Source organism: Notothenia rossii (assembly GCF_949606895.1).
Source record: "Notothenia rossii genome assembly, chromosome: 8".
Lineage (NCBI taxonomy): Eukaryota > Metazoa > Chordata > Actinopteri > Perciformes > Nototheniidae > Notothenia > Notothenia rossii.
In genome coordinates, this window is record NC_136906.1 from 76761824 (window position 1) to 76784652 (window position 22829).

The following is a 22829-nucleotide window of genomic DNA, read 5'->3' on the forward strand; positions in this document are numbered from 1 at the left end:
CCACCTCACTAAACAAATTAAATTCAGATGACTCAAACTCATTATGTATAATAAGTGAGTGTTTGCATTTTCTGTCAACCTTCATAGGGGCTTTTATTTGAAGAAATGCAATGTCATGTAGTCCATAGAGTCAACATTTACAAATCAACTTCTGATCCTATATTATTCTCTCCAGTCATCTTTTTCATAACACTTACCAACAATATCACAATCAACCGTAATATATGAGATTAAACACTATTATATTATAGTTTTTGTTCACTTTTTACATTTAAAAGTAACGACATCAAGACTGACAGTTAAGTGTATGACATTGCTTGTTAACAATGTGGTATTTTTTTTATACGTATATTTAATCAATACATTGACGTAGATATGACCCCGCATATTAGTTAATTTCCCCCTAATTGTTATTTAAATTATAATCCCAATATTTGCAATCAAACCCCGCCCCTTGAACGTCACACTTCGCTTTCACCACATTCGCAGGATCGCTCACACGTCAATGTTTAGATTTTTCCAACACCACCTGAAGGCAGCGCTGCTCCCATCCTACGTGAATGCAGCATAAACTGTTGAGGTGATCCATGGCAACAGAGAAGCCAGTCCTACACACACACACCTCCAATCTCTACACACTCTCCGTCAATGTAGCCGGAATGCAGCGAGGAGGAATCACTCTTAACGGATAGAAAAAACATCCAGCATCAAGGTGACCGACCGGGAATCCGTCAGTCAGCTGCCCCGAAAACAAGCTCCACATCCCGGCAGGTGACAGCAGACAGGACCGCTGCAAACGGACGCTTTTTGTCCACGGAAAAGATGGTAGTAGCAAACGTTTCTGGGGCTTAAAAACCTGAAAAATCACCTTTTGGTGTATTATTATCCGGATGCAAGCAAAAATGAATCCTAATGTTAACACTTTGTGGGCTAAAAAGGCTTCATATATTTGATTTTTTTTTTTTCAAAGTGTTGCCGGAAAAAAACGCTCACTTGCTCTCCACTGGTTTCTACTGAGAGCCGTGCAGATTAATATTACAGTCCATATATCTCTTATCAGAAAGCATAATCGTGAAGATGGCGACTGGGTCGGGTTGGCAGCAGTATTACTGCCCTGCCGGTCAGGGGAAATTTAGTTCATCCACGGGAACCAGCATGTCGTTTCAGACTGGCATCGCCATGGAATATACCCAAGACCTGCACCTGAAGATGAGCAAGAAAATAGCACAGCTAACAAAGGTAAGGAGTGTTGAATGAGGCCTCTCAGCTGTGTATCACCCCTCAGGTTTAGACCCTTTAACTACCGTTCTCGTGTGAGAATGGAGCACCAAACTCCCTTAGGAATTCTTGCCAATTTAGTGTTTTATCTCCTATTGGTAAGATTTCCCTATGGGTATAACAATACATTCTATTAAGCCTACATTTCAAATGTATTTGTGTACTTTCGGCCTTCATTAAACCCCAAAAGCATTTATTTTCCATATTGAAATGATTCACTTTCACAATTGATTCACGCTTCCACACTGCTCACTAATGCTGTATTTAGTGTGGGAAATAAAAGCTGAACACTTGATTAAAGTTGGATTTTTTTATTAAAAGACATGCTGCTTGGTATTTAATTGAATGCCGAATTAACGAAAAGCTTCCATTTAATTGCTAAAATGTATTAATTGATAGTACAAATGCATGGATTAAAGTCAAAAAGCAAAGATACCTTAAATGGGTAACATTCTCTACGGAGTTTGGCGCACATTCCTGTTTCCACTTGTAAAAATACATGCTTTGGAGGCATGCCTGAAGGCAAACCCGGTTTGTTTCAAATGCTGCATCCATCCATATCGGGTCATTAGGCACGACAACAATCAGATCAGTCATTAATCACCTGTAGCAGCTCAGAGTGTGCTGGCATTTTGTTTTACTTGTTAATGTGGTTCTGGGGGCTTATACATAATTATGCAGCTAAATAAGGCACTTTCTCCAAACTTTGATCCTTCATGATGACAAGCACACTAGGAAATGAGACACAGATTGAACATAAGACTCAGGCTTGCTGATAACTGGGCATTTGATTATGCTGTTGCATTCATACAATTCCCTTTGCTGCCTCCTTGTTTGCTTATTCGGAATATTTTTATGATATGCCTTGCAATTCCCCTGTTGTTATGCCAGAGTGTGTATGTGTGTGGAATAAGAAATGTGTGCCTTTTGATGTACAATACTCTTAAATATTTATTCGTACAGCATGCAGTTCTAGGAAGTAGAACACGTGTACTGTTTATATAGTAGATTCAGGAGCTCATTAACTGGAATTATCTCAGTTAAACATTTCATTTGCTTTGGCCCAGCTGATGGGGATGCACGCCGTCTGTACCTGTGTGCTTTCAAGGGCATTTCAAATGTTTTGTTGCCCCGAGGAGCGGTGCTTTCATCTCTGACTTTCCAAAATGACAGGGTTCAAACTTCTAACACAGCCTTTCCACCACATTCACCCCGGGTCAAAGCTTATTTACGGTTCCAGTTTGTTATTATGGTGGAGCTGTATGGGTCTGACGGGCCTCGGGCTCACACAAGCTTCCAGGTGGCTTTTTTGGGGAGGCCTTCTCTTTGCTACTGATACCTCAACTCGGTTACACTCTCCAAGGACTTGCTACTGACACCAATATAAGATGTGGCTCTCTGTATTTCTCTTTGTTGCTGAAGAAGTGGAGGCTGAAAAAAAAATCATAATTCAGCAGCCTTTGACTAGGTGTGTGCCAAGGCTTTGTGCAGTGTAGGCTCTTTTGAGTCACATTGAAATAGGGAAACAACTTTTTTTTTAACCTTGTTAGCTTATTCTCCACAGCATGGCATCCTGTATATCCACACCTGGATGCATACACCATCATTTCTTATTGTCAATGTAAAGGTATTTTTTACTTTTTTAAGTATTATGCGAAATCATTTGTACCAATATACACCTTTTTTAAACAGTCATGCCCCGATGGCCTTGAGCTTTTTTAATTATGGAGCCAACTATGATTTGTTATTTCCAAGTTTGTAGTTTTTTGTGATTCCTATGCCTGACATTCTTATTGAGACATTTTTAGTGATAAATAAGGAATCAAAATGGTTCTCAAACAGTGGCATGTATTGGATTTATTTAGCATAATCCAGTAAGCATTGCTTTGTTAACATCGGCTTGAATTAATTTGAAAAGTAAATATGTCTACATAACACATCACAGTTGGTTTTAAATTACTTTACCTCCATGGTAAAATAATCGTGTTTTTGCCACATTTTCACTTGGATATGTAGAGTTATTCAGACCTGCATGTTTCCGAAAGGTCACTTTGCAATGCCAAGCAACAACACCCCAAAAAAAGGTTACAAAATCAAATCCCTTTTGGGAAGTAATGCAAGAACCTCACCGGCTGTGTTAAGTATGCAATATTAATGCACAATGAAGTTCTTCCACATTTCAGGTCATACCTTGAAAGGACAGCATGCATAAGCTTTTGTGGGCCTCTGCAAAGGATTACATGCATTACATGGTGAAATGTAAAACATCATCATGCAGCGTTATAAAGCCGTGTACAGAGCCTTGTTTCAGACTCAGATTTAGGGACATTTGCTGTGGCAATTGGATGAGTGCATCACAGATTACTAAAGTGCAGCTGTGTAGTACATCAAATAAATAATTGAATAATCCATCACAAAGCAAAATGAAGAATTTCAAGCATCGTGATTACAGAATTGCTCCTCGTTCTCTCAGTATTTCCTTGATTATGACATCAGAATCAGTTTGAAGCTGAGGTCAGCAGTATTTCCTGCTACCAAATAAAACAATAGCATTATTTGTCAAGTCACACACACTCCCACAGGCGTCACATCTGAGCCTCGTATCTCCCGTGCCTTGTTGTATTAATCCAGAGCAGAATGGGCCGATAGCGCGGGGCCATCTGCTCACACTGACCGCTGATCTCCGTGGGCCAGAGCCGCATTCAGGAATAAATAGCAACCTTGAAATGTGTGTGAGCAGCTCTCTGACACATGACATGCTGAATGAAAGATGAAGCTCACTGGAGAGTGATTGCGGCATCTACATTCCTTATCTCATACTGACTGACTGGCCTACTTTCTCCTGAGTGTCTTTTTGTGTTCTCACTTTGCATTTTATTCCAATTGATCAAGATCAGCTCCCTTTTTAGTTTGAATTTCTTTTTCTTGTCTGTTATATTTTGGGGCAAGTTAACTGGATGCTGATTTATATTGATGATGTGCTCTTGTACCCTAACCCTTTTAAATAAGACCTATTGTGCACATGTTCAGGTTCATATCAGTATGTAGTATCTCTCCTGGGACATGTCTCCATGCTTTAATGTTCAAAAAGCTCTTTATTTTTCTCATACTGCCTGTGCTGCAGCACCTCTTTTCACCCTTTGTCTGAAACCAGAGCCTAGTCTGCTCTGATTGGTTAGCTGGCCGGCTCTGCTATGATTGGTCAACCGCTTAGAGAAGTCCTTCCCCTACGAACCAATTACTTCCAATGTGTTGAAGCGCTAGTCAATAGTAGCCCCAGTTTTAAATGGTGATGTCACTATATTGCAGAAGTGAACAAAGGAGTCCAATGGAGGTGTTTCAGGAGGGGGGGACTGTGTGGGAGAGAAACTCCCTCTGGAGGGAACACAGGGATTGTAGCCTTTGCAGACCATTGACATGCACAATTATAACGCAGCGTCCACACAACGGCGTGCGTTGAAGCTTGCCGGCGGGTGTGTCTGAAGCTCGACCAACAACCAATCACATGAATCTCCCGCCCCGGACACACAAGCACGCGGTTTGATTGGCTAGAGCTTGTACTGGCATATGATTTGATTGGCTGACGCTTCCGCCGAAGCTTCAAAAGTTGAACATTGCTCAACTTTTGAAGCGAAGCGACGCTCCCACAATGCAGTTCGGCAAAGTGTGACGTCACCCCATTCAAAGTGAATGGGCAGAAGCTTCAACGCACGCCGCCGTGTGGACGGGCCGTAACCTATATAACACACTACCGAAAAGGCAAACCCATGATAGCATAATTGGGCCTCTTTAAAGAGAGTTCTCAGTTCATCTTTGACTCGGCTCTATAGACACTTTTACATGGACTTACATCGTCAGTAAATCAGTCGATGTCTGCTATTCTCCTGTGGCATTGAACTTCACAATTGGTGATGACAGACTTGTTTGCTGCTGCTGTTATTTAAGGCTTCTTGCAGTAATTTGTAATCCCATAAAGCTGCTTTCCGCCCCTTTGTAGAGTTCAGGCTCAGCAACCGTCATCATTTTTTGGAAAACCGTATATCATACTGTAAGTATGTAACTCTGACAAAAAGGAGGCAATGAAGGGGTTTTGCTGCTATGGCAACAAGTTTTATATAAATCATAATTCAGGGCAATGGCATGTAAGAAGTGGGCTGAGGAATTTTAAATCGCTGAGCCTGATTTAAAATGCTGTCCTCAGTGAATCTGAAGTTTCTGGTGGTTGGTCAGAGCGTTTGCAGGGTATCATTTTGCATCTCCAGGGGAATGCCATAAAAAAGTATTACCTAGCCTGGTGTGTATGTGTGTATGTCTGTTTGTGTGTGTGTGTGTGTGTGTCATCAGCCATGCCTGAGTGACTTTAGTGTCAGAGTGAGTCAGAAAATAGACCTCTGAGATCTCCATGTATTTCTAGACGAAGCGATTGAAAGAGACAGAGATGGGGAAATACTGTAGTTTGTGTGAGTGTGTGTGTTTGCAAGTAATCATGTTGACGAATAGCCTTTTAGTTTAAAATAATATTTCTTAACAACAACATCTACTAATATCCTCCTGCCTGCCTTTTGAACATTTCTGCACTTCTAACAATTCTAATGATTTAGTGCTGCACACTGGGGAATCAGTTCTTCAAATAATGGGAGAATATGATAATTTTGGCTCATTGCGTCTGTGTAATGGGGGAAATCGCTGCTGAAAACACAAACAAATGCGCTGTCATCTCTTGGCAGCAACATTAAAGCCTGTGTGTGTGTGTGTGTGTGTGTGTGTGTGTGTGTGTGTGTGTGTGTGTGTGTGTGTGTGTGTGTGTGTGTGTGTGTGTGTGTGTGTGTGTGTGTGTGTGTGTGTGTGTGTGTGTGTGTGTGTGTGTGTGTGTGTGTGTGTGTGTGTGTGTGTGTGTGTGTGTGTGTGTGTGTGTGTGTGTGTGTGTGTGTGTGTGTGTGTGTGTGTGTGTGTGTGTGTGTGTGTGTGTGTGTGTGTGTGTGTGTGTATGAATCCAGGGGTGGTAGTGCAGTGATCCGTGTAGCTGGGGCAGGGTTAGAGAGCAGATGGTCCAAGCAACATGACTCCTGACTTGGGAATAGAGTGTTAGGGATAAACCCTTCATACTGCCCTTTCAAAAGCAAAGCTATACTGGTTTAAAAAGTATAATATTATTATGTATGTTTTCTAATTGAAATGCAGAATTCCCTGATAAATCTGTCAAGCAAATGAAACAATCGAGTATTCAGAACATGTGTTACGACTTGTTCTTCTGGCAGAGTAGAAAACACCCCTACTACAGTTGCGGCTGTTAGTATTATCAGTCATAGTAATTCGTATCAGCTCAACATCTGTTAGAACAATTGCTCGGCTAAATTAAGACAACAAAGGGAAGCCTGGGTTATTAAAACCTTGATAATATCTGAAAGAAACACACATTCGAAGCATACTCCCAAGTCACCGATTAGAAGCAGTTACTGGAATTTAGCTGTGGAGATGTCACTTCCTGTGTATTGACACCTGGCATGTTGCGTCTGACAAATGTGTGTGGTGTAAAAGGTGTAGTGTGTGTGAGAGAGAGAGACAAAACATGCAGAGTGACATCCCATTATAAGCTGTTATGTATCACAGAAAACAGGAAGTGCCGAGTTGAGCGATGCCGCCGCTTGAAGGCCTGCACGGCTTTTTTCCGGAGATGACAAACTGTAAAGATTGGCCTTCACTGTGTGTGTGTGTGTGTGTGTGTGTGTGTGTGTGTGTGTGTGTGTGTGTGTGTGTGTGTGTGTGTGTGTGTGTGTGTGTGTGTGTGTGTGTGTGTGTGTGTGTGTGTGTGTGTGTGTGTGTGTGTGTGTGTGTGTGTGTGTGTGTGTGTGTGTGTGTGTGTGTGTGTGTGTGTGTGTGTGTGTGTGTGTGTGTGTGTGCTTCTGCGTTACTGCTTCTGCTTCTGCTGCAGGAGTATAACTTATTAACCTCTGCAGGATGTTCCATCGCTGATTGTCACAATTCACTCTCAGATTTCATTAAGATACGCCCACACACACTTACACGTACGTTCACACACACTTACACAGACAGTGAGAAAAATATGGGTGAAAGGGAGGTGCACACTGGCTTCAAGCACTCTCCAGTCTGAATAAAACACTGCTGACATGCCTGTTGACTTTATGCTCGGATGCTCACAGATACACACCTGCAGATTAGCGAGGTGTGTGTGATTTGATGAGTCATTCTTAATGTTTGACCTTGAATGTCTTCTTAGCCTTCGGACAGCCAGAAGCTACATCTGCCACTATTCTTCTTAGTTGCAATAACAGGCAAAACAGAGGCTTCATTCAGAATAATTAGTTTGATAACTTTTGCTATGTTTATGCCTAGCAGCCTTACTATTCTGTCTACTTAAAAACCCCTACAATTAAGACTTTTTAAAATGCAGCTGCTTTTTTGTTACAGGCAGAAAAAAACCACTTTTGGAAACAATGCTGCAGACACTAATGTTTGCTTCTTGATTAGGACTTGATGTATGCTTTCCTGATTCGTAACGCCCATAGCACTTTAGTGGAAGAAAACAAACATCAGCGTTGATTTCTTTGCTTCCAGTTGTTAATTCAACCTTGACAACGGAGCACATGCATTGATGACATTGTTGTCTATGCTATTGCTGTTGTGCAGTTAAATTAAAGAGCAATGCCGATGCTCGATTGGCTGATGTGTGCGGCTGCAGGGGCGGCGTAAGGGGGTGAAAAGTTAGGACGATTCTAAGGGCCCGTGACTGACAGGGGCCCAAACAATTTTAGAACATTAAGAAAAAAATGTTTAAGTAGCCAATGTGATATCTTTTCATGGGGCCCAAAATCCCTGGGCGGCAGATTTGTCAGACAAATATTCTTCTTTTGTCTTTGTGTAAAGTCTCCCGAGAGCCAGTCCGTTTGTTTTCCACCTCCAGTATGTTGGAGGTTTGTCTGTAAACACAGCCAGTGTGTTTTTATTATTACCTTTTTATGAGAGGTCTGACCTGAGAACTCATTCCAGCGAGGTGTGGTGGGATTGTACTCCAGACTGTAAGAGCCGTAATGAAACCAGCCTCACCGAGTGACGACTATTAAATCAGGTCTTTCAGGGCATGACATTACATGTATTGTGTCACAATATTACAAACTAGTGACGTAAATCGAAAAATGTCTTTGAATTTCTTTCACCCTCTGTTCTGATTGGTTAGCTTGCCAGCTCTGTTGTGATTGGTCAACCGATAAGACATGTCCCGCCCTTAGCCTATCACGTACAAGGTGTTGGAAAGCTAGCCTATAGAAGAGTGTTGCATAGTGATAAACAAAGAAGTCCAATGGAGGCTGTTCAGGCAGGGGGGGGGGGGGGGGAAGTGTGTGTGGGAGAGAAACCCCCTGATCTTTGGGATTGTAGCCTTTGTAGACCATTTACATGCATAAAACCATAAGACTAATTAAACCCCAAAAACCATAATGGCGCCGCTTTATGTTGAAACAGTGATGCGTAACTCTAGTAGACACTGTCTCTTTATGTGCATCCCTGACCTTTTTATTTTAATTACATTAAATACAAATAGTTAGTGCTAAAAAGACTGCCCTGTCAAACCCCTTCTGGTCGTTAAGCAGTTTCAGGTTTATATGGAGCCAGACAAACAGGAAGACACAAGAAGCTGATCCTGCTATTTGTATTCCTCCAACAGGAGCCCTCAGGTGTTTAACACCTGTCTGCTCCTCTTCCTCCTCTTCCTCCTCTTCCTTTGTAACATCCTTACTTTGTGTTCGTGGCTTTTCAGCAGAGGGGGAGGAATCAGTCTCAGCTCGGTGAGGTTTCAGCTTGTTCAAACAAAAGGATTTTTTCTTAATGGACTGGCTGTGTCGTTGCTCTGCACAGGATTGTTGAAATGTGAAGGCTTTCAGGTGATGTAACAGTCCTTCTGGTGGCCGTATTGAAAGACAGGAGCTTGTGGGCGACAGCGGCTGCACAGAGTTGTGTTTCTAGATACGTTGGGTTACACAAAGTTAGGCGGTGTGGAAGCACCCTGGTTCAGATTGATAATCTGTTTGTCCCTCAGATGCATTTCTCTTAAGCCCCTGTCACACTGTCCCGAAATTGACACCCGATGGACACACGAATATGGAATTGTGAATTTCGCACGAAGATAGCCCCGAACCACACACGAAGGCAACATTTACATTACATTTAAGACATACAACTGCAACCAAAGTAACACAAACAATTATGTTAAAGTACTATGATACTGTACTGATATTTTCAGACTTTGTTCTTTACTTTCTCCGTCTTTATATGTAGAAGATATTAAGTTTTCTCCGTCATGTTGTTTCCATAGCAACAACAACTTCCTCGCCTTCAAAATAATATATTATATCCTTTTTAGTTTCACAGAACACAAATTGGGTTATTTACAAATTTTACATAATATGTTTACATGATTTTGTTGTGCAATAAAACAACCAGATGGACACACGATAAAGGAAATGTTCAAATTCGGCTCTGATCGTAACAACATCGGGACATTCGTGAGGGCATCTTAAGCCATCTTTGACATGCCAAAGATGTTGCCACCGCTCCCGAAGTTGCTGCCGGAGCCTGAGAAACTCCACCGGCGGTCATACGATGGCTTAAGATGCCCTCACGAATGTCCCGATGTTGTTACGATCAGAGCCGAATTTGAACATTTCCTTAATCGTGTGTCCATCGGGTGTCAATTGCAGGTGACAGGGGCTTTAGCGGCTGCACAGAGTTGTGTTTCTAGATACGTTGAATCAGAAGCAGAAGATTGTTTGACCATTGCTTCATTCTGCATACTTTTGACCAATCCACGTATCTGATTTAGTGCTAAAATAAAGCTTCTACAATGTTTTTAGCCGTGTAAAAATGCTATTTAATTGGCAACGATTTACAATTCCGTCACCACTAGATTTCTAGAAAAATATCTAACACACATTACGAACTGAAAACGTCATGTTGGGATGAGTTTTTGTTTAATAAGCTTGTGATACATTTTTCATTATTCTCTCATATCTTGCTTGCATATTTCTGATTTATCTACTAAGTGATTCAAGCCGTATTAGTGCTGTGTTCTCGTTTAAACGCATGCATCCTGGAAGGAATGAAATGAGGAGCATTAATAGAAACATCAGAAGTATAAGACGACAAAACAGCCTACATGAAGGGGGAAATGGAAGGAAGCAGCAATTTGCATACGGCTCATATGTAATCCATCATTAATGACAACTTTGGGCCAGCTCTCTCCTATCCTCGCCTCGTTAATTTTACATCAAACCAATACATGTTTATTTCATCCAAGGAGCGCACTATGTCTGTCCATCAGATAGCATGGTCTAACTGTAATGTTGACCTATAGATTTATAAAACCCTCTAAAGCAGGGGTGTCGAACTCAATTTCATCGCGGGCCACATCAGCATTATGGTTGCACTCAAAGGGCCGGTTGTAACTTTAAGACTAAATAAAAATACATACAAATATTTAATATATAAAAAATAATGTATTGTATTACATTATTGCCTCTGCATTGGATTATTATCGGATAGGGTAATAACTTCATAATTAACTACGCCTGAAAGCAGAAGTCTAGGGCAAATAATTGCAAGTCTCTTCAATGAGAATGTCACAAAATGATTTAAAAAGAAAAGCCACATTCTGGAGAAAAAAAGAAGTGACATTTTGAAAAAAAAAGTCAAATTCTGAGAAAAAATGCATATTTGAGATGCATTGTGGGACATGTAGTTTATGAGCAACGTGCTTCTGTAAAGCGGCATGTAACCGTATAATACACATATTATATTCTTTGCAAGCTCTTGTGGGGCCACATAGAATGAAGTCACGGGCCGAATTTGGCCCCCGGGCCTTGAGTTTCACACCCCTGCTCTGAAGTATGTACAGGTATTCACACTCAATACCTTCAGTGGGTGAGTCAGCCATAAAATAAATAATGATTTTGACCAAAGCCACTGCAAAGTCTAGACTGGCAAACTTGACAGCAGCCCACGCAACTAGAAAACAAATCTTTCTGGCAGACGATTTCTACGGCTCACATCAGTATCGTGGATGCTAAAGTCTGTTTCGACTTTCTCTTCTTTTCCTGCCAGCAGTATGGTCACCAGGGACCAGTCTACTATTGGTTTTTCGTGATGGGAGAGTCAGAGAAAGACCCCCTTTTTGTATCATTATCAAGAGCTCTAAAGACTCAGAGGAACACCTATAGCTACAAACCGTGGCTTTAACGTCTGCTGAGCAAGGTGGAACAAGTCATTAGTCTGCTCAGCAGGATCTACTCATCACAGTTTACTGAATGTGTTTACTACTTTCCACTGTTTACAACTTAACTGTTGACCTTTTAATACATTACATTTTAAGGTGATGCATTTTGAATGTTTATTAGACAGCCAGAGTAGCCTTTGCTGCCATAAAAAAACGATGTATTAGAAATACTATACAGTTCACTCAGTGTGTGTGTGTGTGTGTGTGTGTGTGTGTGTGTGTGTGTGTGTGTGTGTGTGTGTGTGTGTGTGTGTGTGTGTGTGTGTGTGTGTGTGTGTGTGTGTGTGTGTGTGTGTGTGTGTGTGTGTGTGTGTGTGTGTATATATATATATATATATATATATATATATATATATATATATATATATATATATATATATATATATATATATATATATATATATATATATATATATATATATAAGGTGGTTTTAAACAAAAGGGGCTATCTTCTCAGTTTTTTTAGATCTAGATACCTGAAATTAAAAGCTGAAATACTGACCTTTTGTCTCATATTCATCTTTGGATGTCAAACCAAATTTGTTTCAGTGTACAGTTGTAATTATATATTTAATGCAATCTTCCATTCTGAAGGTCTCTCTTGTAAAATACAATTTTAATGTCAATGGGAGTAAAACATAAAATACTTCCAACACATTGTGTAATAAAATGGTAAATGGTTTGAGAGGGTGCTCACTGCAGAGCCATAACCTTTAGCTCCCCCTCTGGAGCTCTAGCTCCGCCTCTCTGGAGCTCTAGCTCCGCCTCTCTGGAGCTAGTGAAGTTCGTCTTGCTCGTTGGCAGGAAGATACACAAAGCTGACACACATTGAGGAGTCAGAAATAATTTAAAGAATCGAAGTAATGTCAGTAAACTGAACTTTGCACGAGTGTGCAAGATACGGACACTATTCTAATAAGGGCCCGTCCACACAGCGGCGTGCGTCGAAGCTTGCCGGCGGGCGTGTCTGAAACTCGACGAACAACCAATCACATGAATCTCCCGCCCCTGACACACAAGCAGCGGTTTGATTGGCTAGAGCTTGTACTGGCATATGATTAGATTGGCTGACGCTTCTGCAGAGGCTTCAAAAGTTAAACATTGATCAACTTTTGCAGCGAGCCACGCCAGCAAAGCTCCGCGTCGCTTCCCACAATGCAGTTCGGCAAAAAGTGACGTCACCCCATTCAAAGTGAATGGTGAATCTTTCAACGCACGCCGCTGTGTGGACGGGCCGTTAAATAAAAAATGGCAAGAGTTAGCAAAATTAACGTTTACTAGCATTTGACGTCTTTGTGGCTATACTTGGGCTTAGCACTATGTTACGTTAGCTCTTTTTTATTCCCTAACCCTAACTCTAAGGCAACGTCATTTCCTGTCCGCCGTTTTGTCAGCGTCACTAGAGGCCAAGAGAGGCGGAGCTAGAACTCAAGAGAGGCGGGGCTAGAGGTGGTTATGGCTCTGCCGTGAGCACCACTTAAATAGTTTTGCTGAATTACAAAATATTCACACAGCGCAACGGTTTTAAATAATTGTTTCCAAGCTAATTAAACTTGACTGTTTAAGGCTCGCCAGCTATGCAGTAAACGTCTTTCTAAATTAGAACGGCAACAGAAAGTATATCGTCTGCATTTTGAGACACTTTTTTGGCACCGATTTAGAGAATCCTGTGAGATGCCTTGACATTATTTATAATCATATTATCCAAGTGGGTTGATTGCTGGTTATTTTGTCTTTCTTTCTTTCAGCTCTTACTTGTTCTGTCTTTCATTTAGCCCAAGACCATGCCCATCTTGGCTCTTTCTCCACTTGGCAGGCCTGTGTACTCCTCTCTCCTTCACGTCCTCTCTCCATGTCTGTGTTTATCGCTCCGTCCTTCCCTCTAGCTAAAGGACATCCAAACAACAGCAGGGCTCACTATGACTTCACCCAGCCTCTGGTCTGTCTTTCCATTAAGATAAGATGAAACGGATCCCTCGGGGTGTATTTAGGCCACGATGTAACGGCAAAGAGCGACAGGAAGCAGCACAGGAAAATATAAATAGTTATAGGAGAATAACTGCAACACTTGTATTGTAGACGACAGCTTGTGTAAACTAAATATATCCTATGTGGCTTAGACATTTTAAATGTTGAGATACTGGAAGTGGAAAATAAAAATGAAAGCCTCATACTCGCTCCAGTTTCTCACATTGCCATGGAGACACCATCGTTTTTGCTTTCATTAGCCAAGCCAAGAAATAAGTTGTTTGTGCAAAATATGTTTTAAGATAAAAACCCATCTCTATTAATTGAACAAAAACAGCTCTTCAGCTTGTTTTAAATCACATCGGGAAATCCCTGACCTTGGACTGACTCCATTAGATGCATTATAGTAGAAACGCAGGATGCGCTGATAGGAACTTGAAAAGAAGTCGTTATAACTCACTCGGGTAATGCGGACCATTACCCAGATATCTATTTATCCACACAGCCCTCTGACCTGTCGTCACCCTGAGTGGCTGACTGCTTGACAACAGCATGACTCAGCATTCCTCCTTTAAGACCAATGGGTCCACTGCGTGGTGGTTTATGTCCAATCAATAAGGCTCATTCTCCACAAATGCCTACCTTGCTTATTTGAGCCTTACAGTAAGTTGGATGTTCCTCTGATTAATTTTTCTTCCGTGTCCCTGGATTGTTTTCTTCTTCATAATGTACAGTATGTTCCAGCATTAGAGGCAGTCCAGTGTTGCTAGGTGTACAGTAAAGTATTGCATACATGTAGTAAGGCATCCGTTTTGAAGAGGCCTTATTATGCATTTTAGTGTGTTTTATATAGGTTTTGGTATATGATATAACCTCAATTTGATTCCTTTGTTTGCTTGTTTGTGACATCAGTAAAACTCCTGCTTCTATTGGCTAGCGCTCCAACACATTGTACCTGATATATTTCGACACATCTCTAGGCGGTTGACCAATCACAACAGACTGTGCTCTGGTTTCAGACAGAGGGGGAAAAGAGGTGTTGGAGCACAGACAGTATGAGAAAAATAAAGGGCTTTTTGGAGTGTCAAATATGAAACTGAAAAATGAGCATTATATGTCCTCTTCAATAGCTGTAATGCAAAAAGAGCTACCATAGAGGCTCACTCAATTAATAGGCGTGCCCAGAAACGTTAAAAAACATGTCTCCATCTTAGAGGATTTCTCTTTAATTGAGCAGCCACAGGCAATCATTTAAAGCGAAAACCCGCCCGTCTGATCAGCCTAATCACGTATGGCTGCAACAAAGGAGAACATCCCAGCGTCGGTAACCAGGGAGCTGTAGCTTCACCCTATTTGTCAAAATGAAATTATGTTGTTGATATGGGCACCTCGTTGCACAGAGGAGCTGACTAACCAAAACCAGAATCTCACAGGGCGGAACATTCAGCTCTCTCTCTCTCTGTGTTCAAAACACTTGTATATATTCTGCCTACAGCCCAATCAGCCATGAAGCTGCAGCTGTGCCTCTGCTTGTTATCCTGATGTCAACTGATGTCTGAGGAACTACAACTCAGTTTTTGTGCAGACGACATTAAGGATTACTGAGCATTTCATGACTTCCTTAAGGACACGTTACTGAAGAGACTGCAGACTCATGCTGACTGGATAGCAGGGCTGCTATCTGATATGATAAAGAAGGCAGAAACCAATTATAACTGGTTGTTTGTGAGCTGTTGTTTCCAGCCAACACAAGAAAAAGAGTCACTGAAGAATATAATTGGCTGTTTTGTCCTATTTCTTTGGATTTGGTTGCTGGTTCTTTATCCTCACAATCGAATCTGGATTTGAGAAGATGCTGTTTGTTTGAATAGATAAGTTATATTATGTATCAGGTCAAAAGGTGTATGGAATACTGTAGCTATGAGTACGTTTTTTTAGTTCCTTTTAGCTTCTAACTTTTATTCAATCTTTTCTATTTCAATCTACGTTCTTCACCTTTTTATAACATGCTAAAAATGTGTAAAAAAACCTGACTTGAATACAATTTCATGTTTAAAATACATACCTACTAGGGCTGTCCCGAATACCATTTTTCGGGCTCCGGATATTCGGTAGTAATCAGCAGCGAATATTTGGATATTCGGGCCGCGCGGGTCGGGTGGTGCGTAGTAATCAGCAGTGAACTGCTTCAACACGTGTATATCGGTTTATTCACAGCATTCATTTGGTTATTCTACAGTATTGTTGTTTTATAGTTATTTGTTAATGTAACCCAATTTGTGTTCTTTGAAATTGAAAAGGATATTGCATTGTGTTTGTTACTTTTGTTGCAGTTGTTTATGTCTTAAGTGTAATTTTGGCTTGGCTTCCTATTTTGTATGGACATGCTTTTGTTTTGAAGGAGAGGTAGCGCAGTTGACAGGAAGTTGTTGTTGCTATGGAAACAACGTGACGGAGATTAACGGAGAAAAGTCATATCTACATATAAAGACGGAGAAAATAAACGATAATGTTTATGGTTAAGTGTTGGCACCCCCCGAAGAGGCACAAGCTCTTACGTTGATATTGGAGATTTCAATCATTTCAATTTGGCAGCCGCAGTGCAGCGCGGCTAGCAAAAAAAACGAACAAAACGAATATCCGAATAATTGAAACCCGAATAGTACTCTAACGAACGAATATTCTGATATTTGGGTACAGCCCTAATACCTACGCATATGTACAGATTATACTGCTATACCCTCCAATATTATAGGATTAGAGTGCTAACCCTAACGCTAAATCCTAGAGAGAGCATCCAGAACCACTTCATTATACTTTCCAACTTCATGGCTAATAAACAATAACCTTCTACTGACTTTGAAGGTTTTATTCGAAGTTTGTAGTTAAGAAAATGAAAGTTCTGCCGGGTTTTTCATGTAAACAGAAACTGATCTTGTGAAATGAAAGATAAACACCTTCACACAGCTCTGAGATTCACTGATTGAATTTAATGGACGTTCAATAATTTTAAATCCAATCTCCAGCTATCTGCATCGCACAGCTGTAGCCTTTTAATTGTTCCTGGTGAAATCGTTGCTGGGATTGCTCACAGCAGCAGACTCAAACTGAAAGTTAGATTTAATTACAATTGGGCAGGACAGTGGAAAAGCTCTTGTTCTTTTGTTCAAGTCAATCAATCAGTGCTTAGTTAAAATGTAAGGAATGAATAGGGTATTTGATAGAGTTTTACGCACATTGTGGTTTCTCAGTGGTGTGAAGAGAAGGCTGAGAGAGGAAGACGATATCAGCATCTGAAATGTTTGATAAGGTTAGCTTTATTGGGATTGGGATAACGGATTTTCATCATCGCATAGCATCCGTTTTCATGCACCGGCTGGCAGGTGAAAAACGACAAATGATATCACCTAACCATCCAGTAAAAATAAGGATGTAACTTAAATATATACTCTAAATTCATGGCTTTAGTGGAAGCAAAAGGTCATATAAGCACAACATGTTCCTTTTCTTATCTTTGCATATTTAGCTTTAGAGCCAAAACTGTGAGTCAATTTATCGAATCAATGAATGAACCATTTTCGAGCCATAATTGTCAAATAAAACCAATTTCTAGTGTAGAAATTGTGAGGATTTGCTACTTTCCTTCGTCTAATGTTGTTTTAAACTGGATGTCTTTGGATTTTGAATAGTTTGTTGGGAAAGGCAAGCTATTTGGAAACCTCCCTGGGATTTAGAAAACTCTAACAAGCATTTTCACCATGTTCTGGCATTTTATTGACAACACGGTTTGATAGTGTATATTTATAGGATATACATATTTTATACATATTTGTACATATTTTTGTATACTTGTATTCGGGATTGTTGGAAACGTTATTTCGATCTCTCTGTCTGTACACACAAACTGAAACATTGACATTAAAGTTGACTTTTGATGAATGTTGAAAATCCTTAGCAATGATGTGTTATGAAAAGATAAACAACCTCTAGATTGTCCAAATCGACCAATCAGAATTGAGTATTCAACTCAGCCGTGTAATAACCAATAACTGAGCATCGCTAAAACCCTACAGGCTTCACAGTTGATTTTCTGAGCAAAGACAGTGAAATTGGTCGATCCTTTTTGCTCATGTAAGCAGTCAGAAATCCTTCATGCATATTTGCCAACATTCAGATTTGGGCTGTCAGTTCCAGCACAGCCTGTGTCACTCTTGATGGTAATGCTTCTAGCTTTCAGTCAATATAATATGTGCACTCGCAGCTCATCACGTCTGTAGCAGAATGTTGGAGCGGATCGTGTGAACGGCACAGCTCTCTGTGTTCTTGTTGGTATGACAGCTCTGCAGGTGAGCTCTAACTCTCTGCCCTTGTCTTTGTATCACTCCATTAAACAGACGTGGACACGCACATGCACACACAGCATCTCGGCCTTAATGCTGCTGCCAAGTGACGTGTTTTCGTGTGGAGATGGCGCCTTTACGATCGTATACAAAATGTACTAGTTAAGATGAGAAGTATTTTAATGAACCCAAGTTGGGAAATGTTTATGTTGCAGCAGCATAAAAAGACACGGCATTACAATACAATTAAAAGACTAGAAACATCTCAATAGCAATAAAAAAAACAGAGAAAATATACATGTTGATTTACAAATTTACAGTGACAAAATATAAAGCAGGATATTATAAGTATGTGAGTAATGGAATATTAAATATTAGATTGGATATAAATATGAAATGTACCGTGTGATTTAGAGGATTTACTCCCGTTTCCCCCCCCTCCTGTGACACCCTTTCCCGTTTCGCCCCCAATCTATTCCCATTCTGCCCCTTCCCATTTCGCCCCTTCCCATTTCGCCCCCTGTTCCATGCAGCCCCAGCAACAGCCTCTGATTCATCATCAGACTTCATGCAATGCTTCATGGGATGCATCGTTAGGTCTATAAACTCAACCCTAACCCTAAAGGCCCGGACACACTAATCTGACAACAAAGAACTCACTCAGACGGACCCAGACTGTTGCGTCGCCTCACGTCTCCTGCGTCTTGGCCATGTGTCGCACTGGAACACACCGCAAAGACTTCAGCCGACGGCCAAGTTGCACGTACGAGCTGCGCATGCGTTAGTGGCAATAACTCTCCTTACCAGCAGGCGGCGGTAGTGTGTATTCGTCATTCAAAAGAGGCAACGACCGGAAGACAGACTGCGTGATAACAGAGAGAAGAAGAACAGACTGCGTGATATAAACATGTGCGTTCCATTTTCACTCTACAGCGAGAAGCTCATGGGGCTTTCCCCAACCTGTGTCGAGAGCTGGAGGTAAATGAAATCTCAGATTTGCCTTCTTAATAGTTTGTTTGGGTCCCTCACTTCCGTTTCGCTTCTCATGCACTGATTCGCTAGCTGAACAGCCAATCAGAGTGATTTCTTTAGCCGACTGCCTTTGGCCGACGTGTTGAATCGGCGGGTTTTCGGCCGAAAAGGCGTCGGCCCGGCTGAAAAGACCCGACGGGACACACCAATATGACTAGGGCGTGTCGACGCTCATCGTCGGCCTGACGCCCACCGACGCCGATAATCGGCCTGGTGTGTCCGGGCCTTAAGACCCACGACCAAGCAAAACAAATATCATTTCTTATCTGGCCTAATGTAAAAAAGGGGCGAAATGGGAATATACGAAATGGGAAGATACAAAATGGGAAGACACCGATTTAGAGTCCAGTTGTCAAAGAAGCTATGGAGCAGATGGTTCTCTGCGTGGTGATTTGTTATATAGAGTTATTGCAGTGGGCAGGAATGTTTTCCTGTATCGGTCCTTGTGAGGCTTGACGTTTTTGATTTTAAATAGATTTCACTCATTTCCATTGCGTTTTAAAAACAACAAATTATGAGATCACACAGACGCCCACGCACACCAAAACAGAGAGGCTGCAGGCTACATGTGCTACAGAAACTGATGCCACGGCTAATGGCATTCAGTGTGCTGTGACTGTGAGTGTGAGCGAAACAGAGGGGCATAGACGGGAAGAGAGAGAGGCTGAGCTATGATGTTCCCAGAGGGACCCGGTGCTATTCTTAACACTTTCTCCATAATGATCGTCTCATTCATACATCACATCCACGCAGACTCTTAACAGCTTCTCCTGTGATGATGGCTCAAACCAACGTCTCCATCAGACCACATCCGGAGCCAGAGATCACACTGAAGCATTGTTCCCGAGGTTATAATGAATGTACTTTAATTGAAGACATATGAGACAGTAGATACAATAGTTGTAAGACAAGGCACGTTTATTTATATAGCACCTTTCAACACAAGCCAATTCAAAGTGCTTTACAAAAATGAAAGACATTAAGAAACATATTTTAAAATGGCATTTCAAAACACTCATTTAAAAGCAAAGATAATAAAAAATGAATAAAGGTACATGAATTAAAGTGACAGTGCAGTGTGAGATACACACTTCTGAAATGTTTAGGTCTGACTCTCAATCAAGGTGCTTGGGTATTGCTGCTATCTCTCTTAAGGGGGAGGAGCTTGGGTATTGCTGCTATCTCTCTTAAGGGGGAGGAGCTTGGGTATTGCTGTTATCTCTCTTAAGGGGGAGGAGCTTGGGTATTGCTGCTATCTCTCTTAAGGGGAGGAGCTTGGGTATTGCTGCTATCTCTCTTAAGGGGGAGGAGCTTGGGTATTGCTGCTATCTCTCTTAAGGGGGAGGAGCTTAGGCACATTGTTGTTGCCAGTCTATGACAGAGCACAAGCCGCCATGAGGTAGTTTTCTGTTCAGGGACGAATGTTCCCTGGCGCACATTCTTTTCTATGGACGAGAGCTCTAGTTAGATTCAGGGTCCATATTGTTTAGTCTCTCTGATAAAGAATGTTGATAATTACACTCCGAACTAGTTAAAACCTCGAGCTACAGAAAGAGTTCTTCAGAATTGGTTTGGCAACCGCTGTGTCAACTCGTGACACACCACCTGTCTTGTCAGTTCTCCGTCCGTAACTCCAAATAAACCTTCAGTGTTTGCCATCAAAGCTCCAGCTCTCCTCGTTTCTCTTTGAGTCCTGACTCTCCATTGCTACAGAAGTTTCCCCCAAACTTTTAGCAGAAATAGTTTTTCTTTGACCTCACTGTCTTTCTACTTTCTTTTTGAACTTATCCTTTGTTATTTCAAGTGTTTCATGCTAAACGAGCCCCCCTTTTGATTTTAATCTGCAACCCAATATTCAGTAAATTCAACGGGTCCTGGCCATATTTGTGAAGCATATAAAATTAATTTGCTCCCAGATATTCATGTGGCTTGCTAGTTTTGAAGAGAATGACCTCTAGGTGTGCAGCTGTGAGCTACAGCATGACTTGGCAGAAAGCGATCAGAGTTTTTAATGATTTTCACGCTCCAGCAGCCGACCTGGTGCTGACAAAGGACAAGGCTGTAAATCAGGCACACAGTGAGGGAGAGATCAGCCACTGAACCAGGCAATTCTGGCTTTGGCTTCAGCTCTATAGTAGTAGTAAAGTATGTTCTTATACACGTGTTGGATGTCATATCAGAAAATATGCCAACTGACAAAACAAGTACCCAAACCTGAGGCATAATAAAGTCTAACTATTTCTTATGTTCTCTGTTATTGTGATTTGTATAAATTGTACAGTCAGTGATCATCATTAAAAGTACTTTTTTTAATAAATAAAATAAGAATATTTCAGTTTAGGAAAGCAGTTTTTCTAATTCTGGTATTTGATTGGTTATTAGTTAACAGAAACTGCATGGGCCATGTGATATGTATATCTCAAGTGCTACACGTGTGATATCATTTCCATATCCCATTAAATGCAAAATGTTGTAATGATCATTTGAGCCATTTCTCCCTATGCTGGTTTCTTTAAATACAAAATGCTTATTGTCTTTTTCAATTTGCAACAAACTTTCTCACATATAAAACAAGTTATGGGTTTCTAAAAAGATGCTTTATTCAAACCCTTAAGGATTTGCAGAGCTCTAAATCTGTATTCCAAATATTAAAACTTGTTTTTGTCTATGAAATGAAGCAGGCAACTCGAAATGTTTTATTCATTCTATACCTTTTCTATAACGAAAAGAATCCCAAATGCTCTAAAAATTGTGTGTGTGTGTGTGTGTGTGTGTGTGTGTGTGTGTGTGTGTGTGTGTGTGTGTGTGTGTGTGTGTGTGTGTGTGTGTGTGTGTGTGTGTGTGTGTGTGTGTGTGTGTGTGTGTGTGTGTGTGTGTGTGTGTGTGTGTGTGTGTGTGTGTGTGTGTGTGTGTGTGTGTGTGTGTGTGTGTGTGTGTGTGTGTGTGTGTGTGTGTGTGTGTGTGTGTGTGTGTGTGTGTGTGTGTGTGTGTGTGTGTGTGTGTGTGTGTGTGTGTGTGTGTGTGTGTGTGTGTGTGTGTGTGTGGAAAAGACCTTCAGTGTTAAATGTTCCAGTCCAGTCATTTCCACTGACACAGCATTCCCTGCAGACACAAGTGGCAACTTTTAAGACAAGAGGGAGACATTAAGGACACAGAGAGGGACAGGGAGAGAAAGATTAGGACAGGATACAGATAAGATACGGCAAGTCATGAGTAAGCAGCAAAATGCAGTGTGTGTGTGAGTCCCTTTGGGGACAGTCACCCTCTATTTCACAGGAGGCTGGCTTGGTAGCAGGTGATGGAGTACTGTATGCCTCATCATTCAACAGCTGTGGACATTTATCCACACACACAAACACCCAAACCCAGGCATCTGAGTCTCAGGTCAGATTTGATCAAGCAGCCATTGCAGAACCAGCCGTGTGTGTGTGTGTGTGTGTGTGATGTGTGATGTGTTTGAAAGTGCTGTGTTGTGTTTAGCCTCTGGGCAGGGTCAGTGTCAAACAGGATGAACCCATGCAGGAAGAGAGACAGCTGGAGAGAGATGCTCCATTGGACAAGCCGGCCACCACCTGGACACACACACACACACACACACACACACACACACACACACACACACACACACACACACACACACACACACACACACACACACACACACACACACACACACACACACACACACACACACAGAGAAACTAAGAGTGTCACTGGGTGTTTTGCCATTAACAGAACAATGCTATTATTCATCTGAAATGTAAATGTTAGTAGGAGGTGAAGAGCTGGAGGGTGTGGAGGTCCCGCTCAGAATAAAATCAGATCATTACTAAACTCGTGTGGGTGGGGGAATTGGCATTGCAAATTACATTGATAAAAGCAGCCGAGTATCGCAATGAATGAAGTGTCGTACGAGTTTTTGGCAA

General features: G+C 41.4%; 1 protein-coding gene across 1 annotated transcript in view; it reads left to right on the forward strand.

Moving 5' to 3' along the window:
- The first annotated feature begins 485 nt into the window (after positions 1–485).
- fam184ab (family with sequence similarity 184 member Ab) overlaps positions 486–22829 on the forward strand; it is a 191299-nt gene continuing 168955 nt past the window's right edge. The window contains exon 1 of the mRNA XM_079645322.1: positions 486–1239. Within this exon, the coding sequence (XP_079501448.1) occupies positions 1078–1239 (162 nt within the window). The 5' untranslated portion in view covers positions 486–1077. The remainder of the gene's footprint in view (positions 1240–22829) is intronic.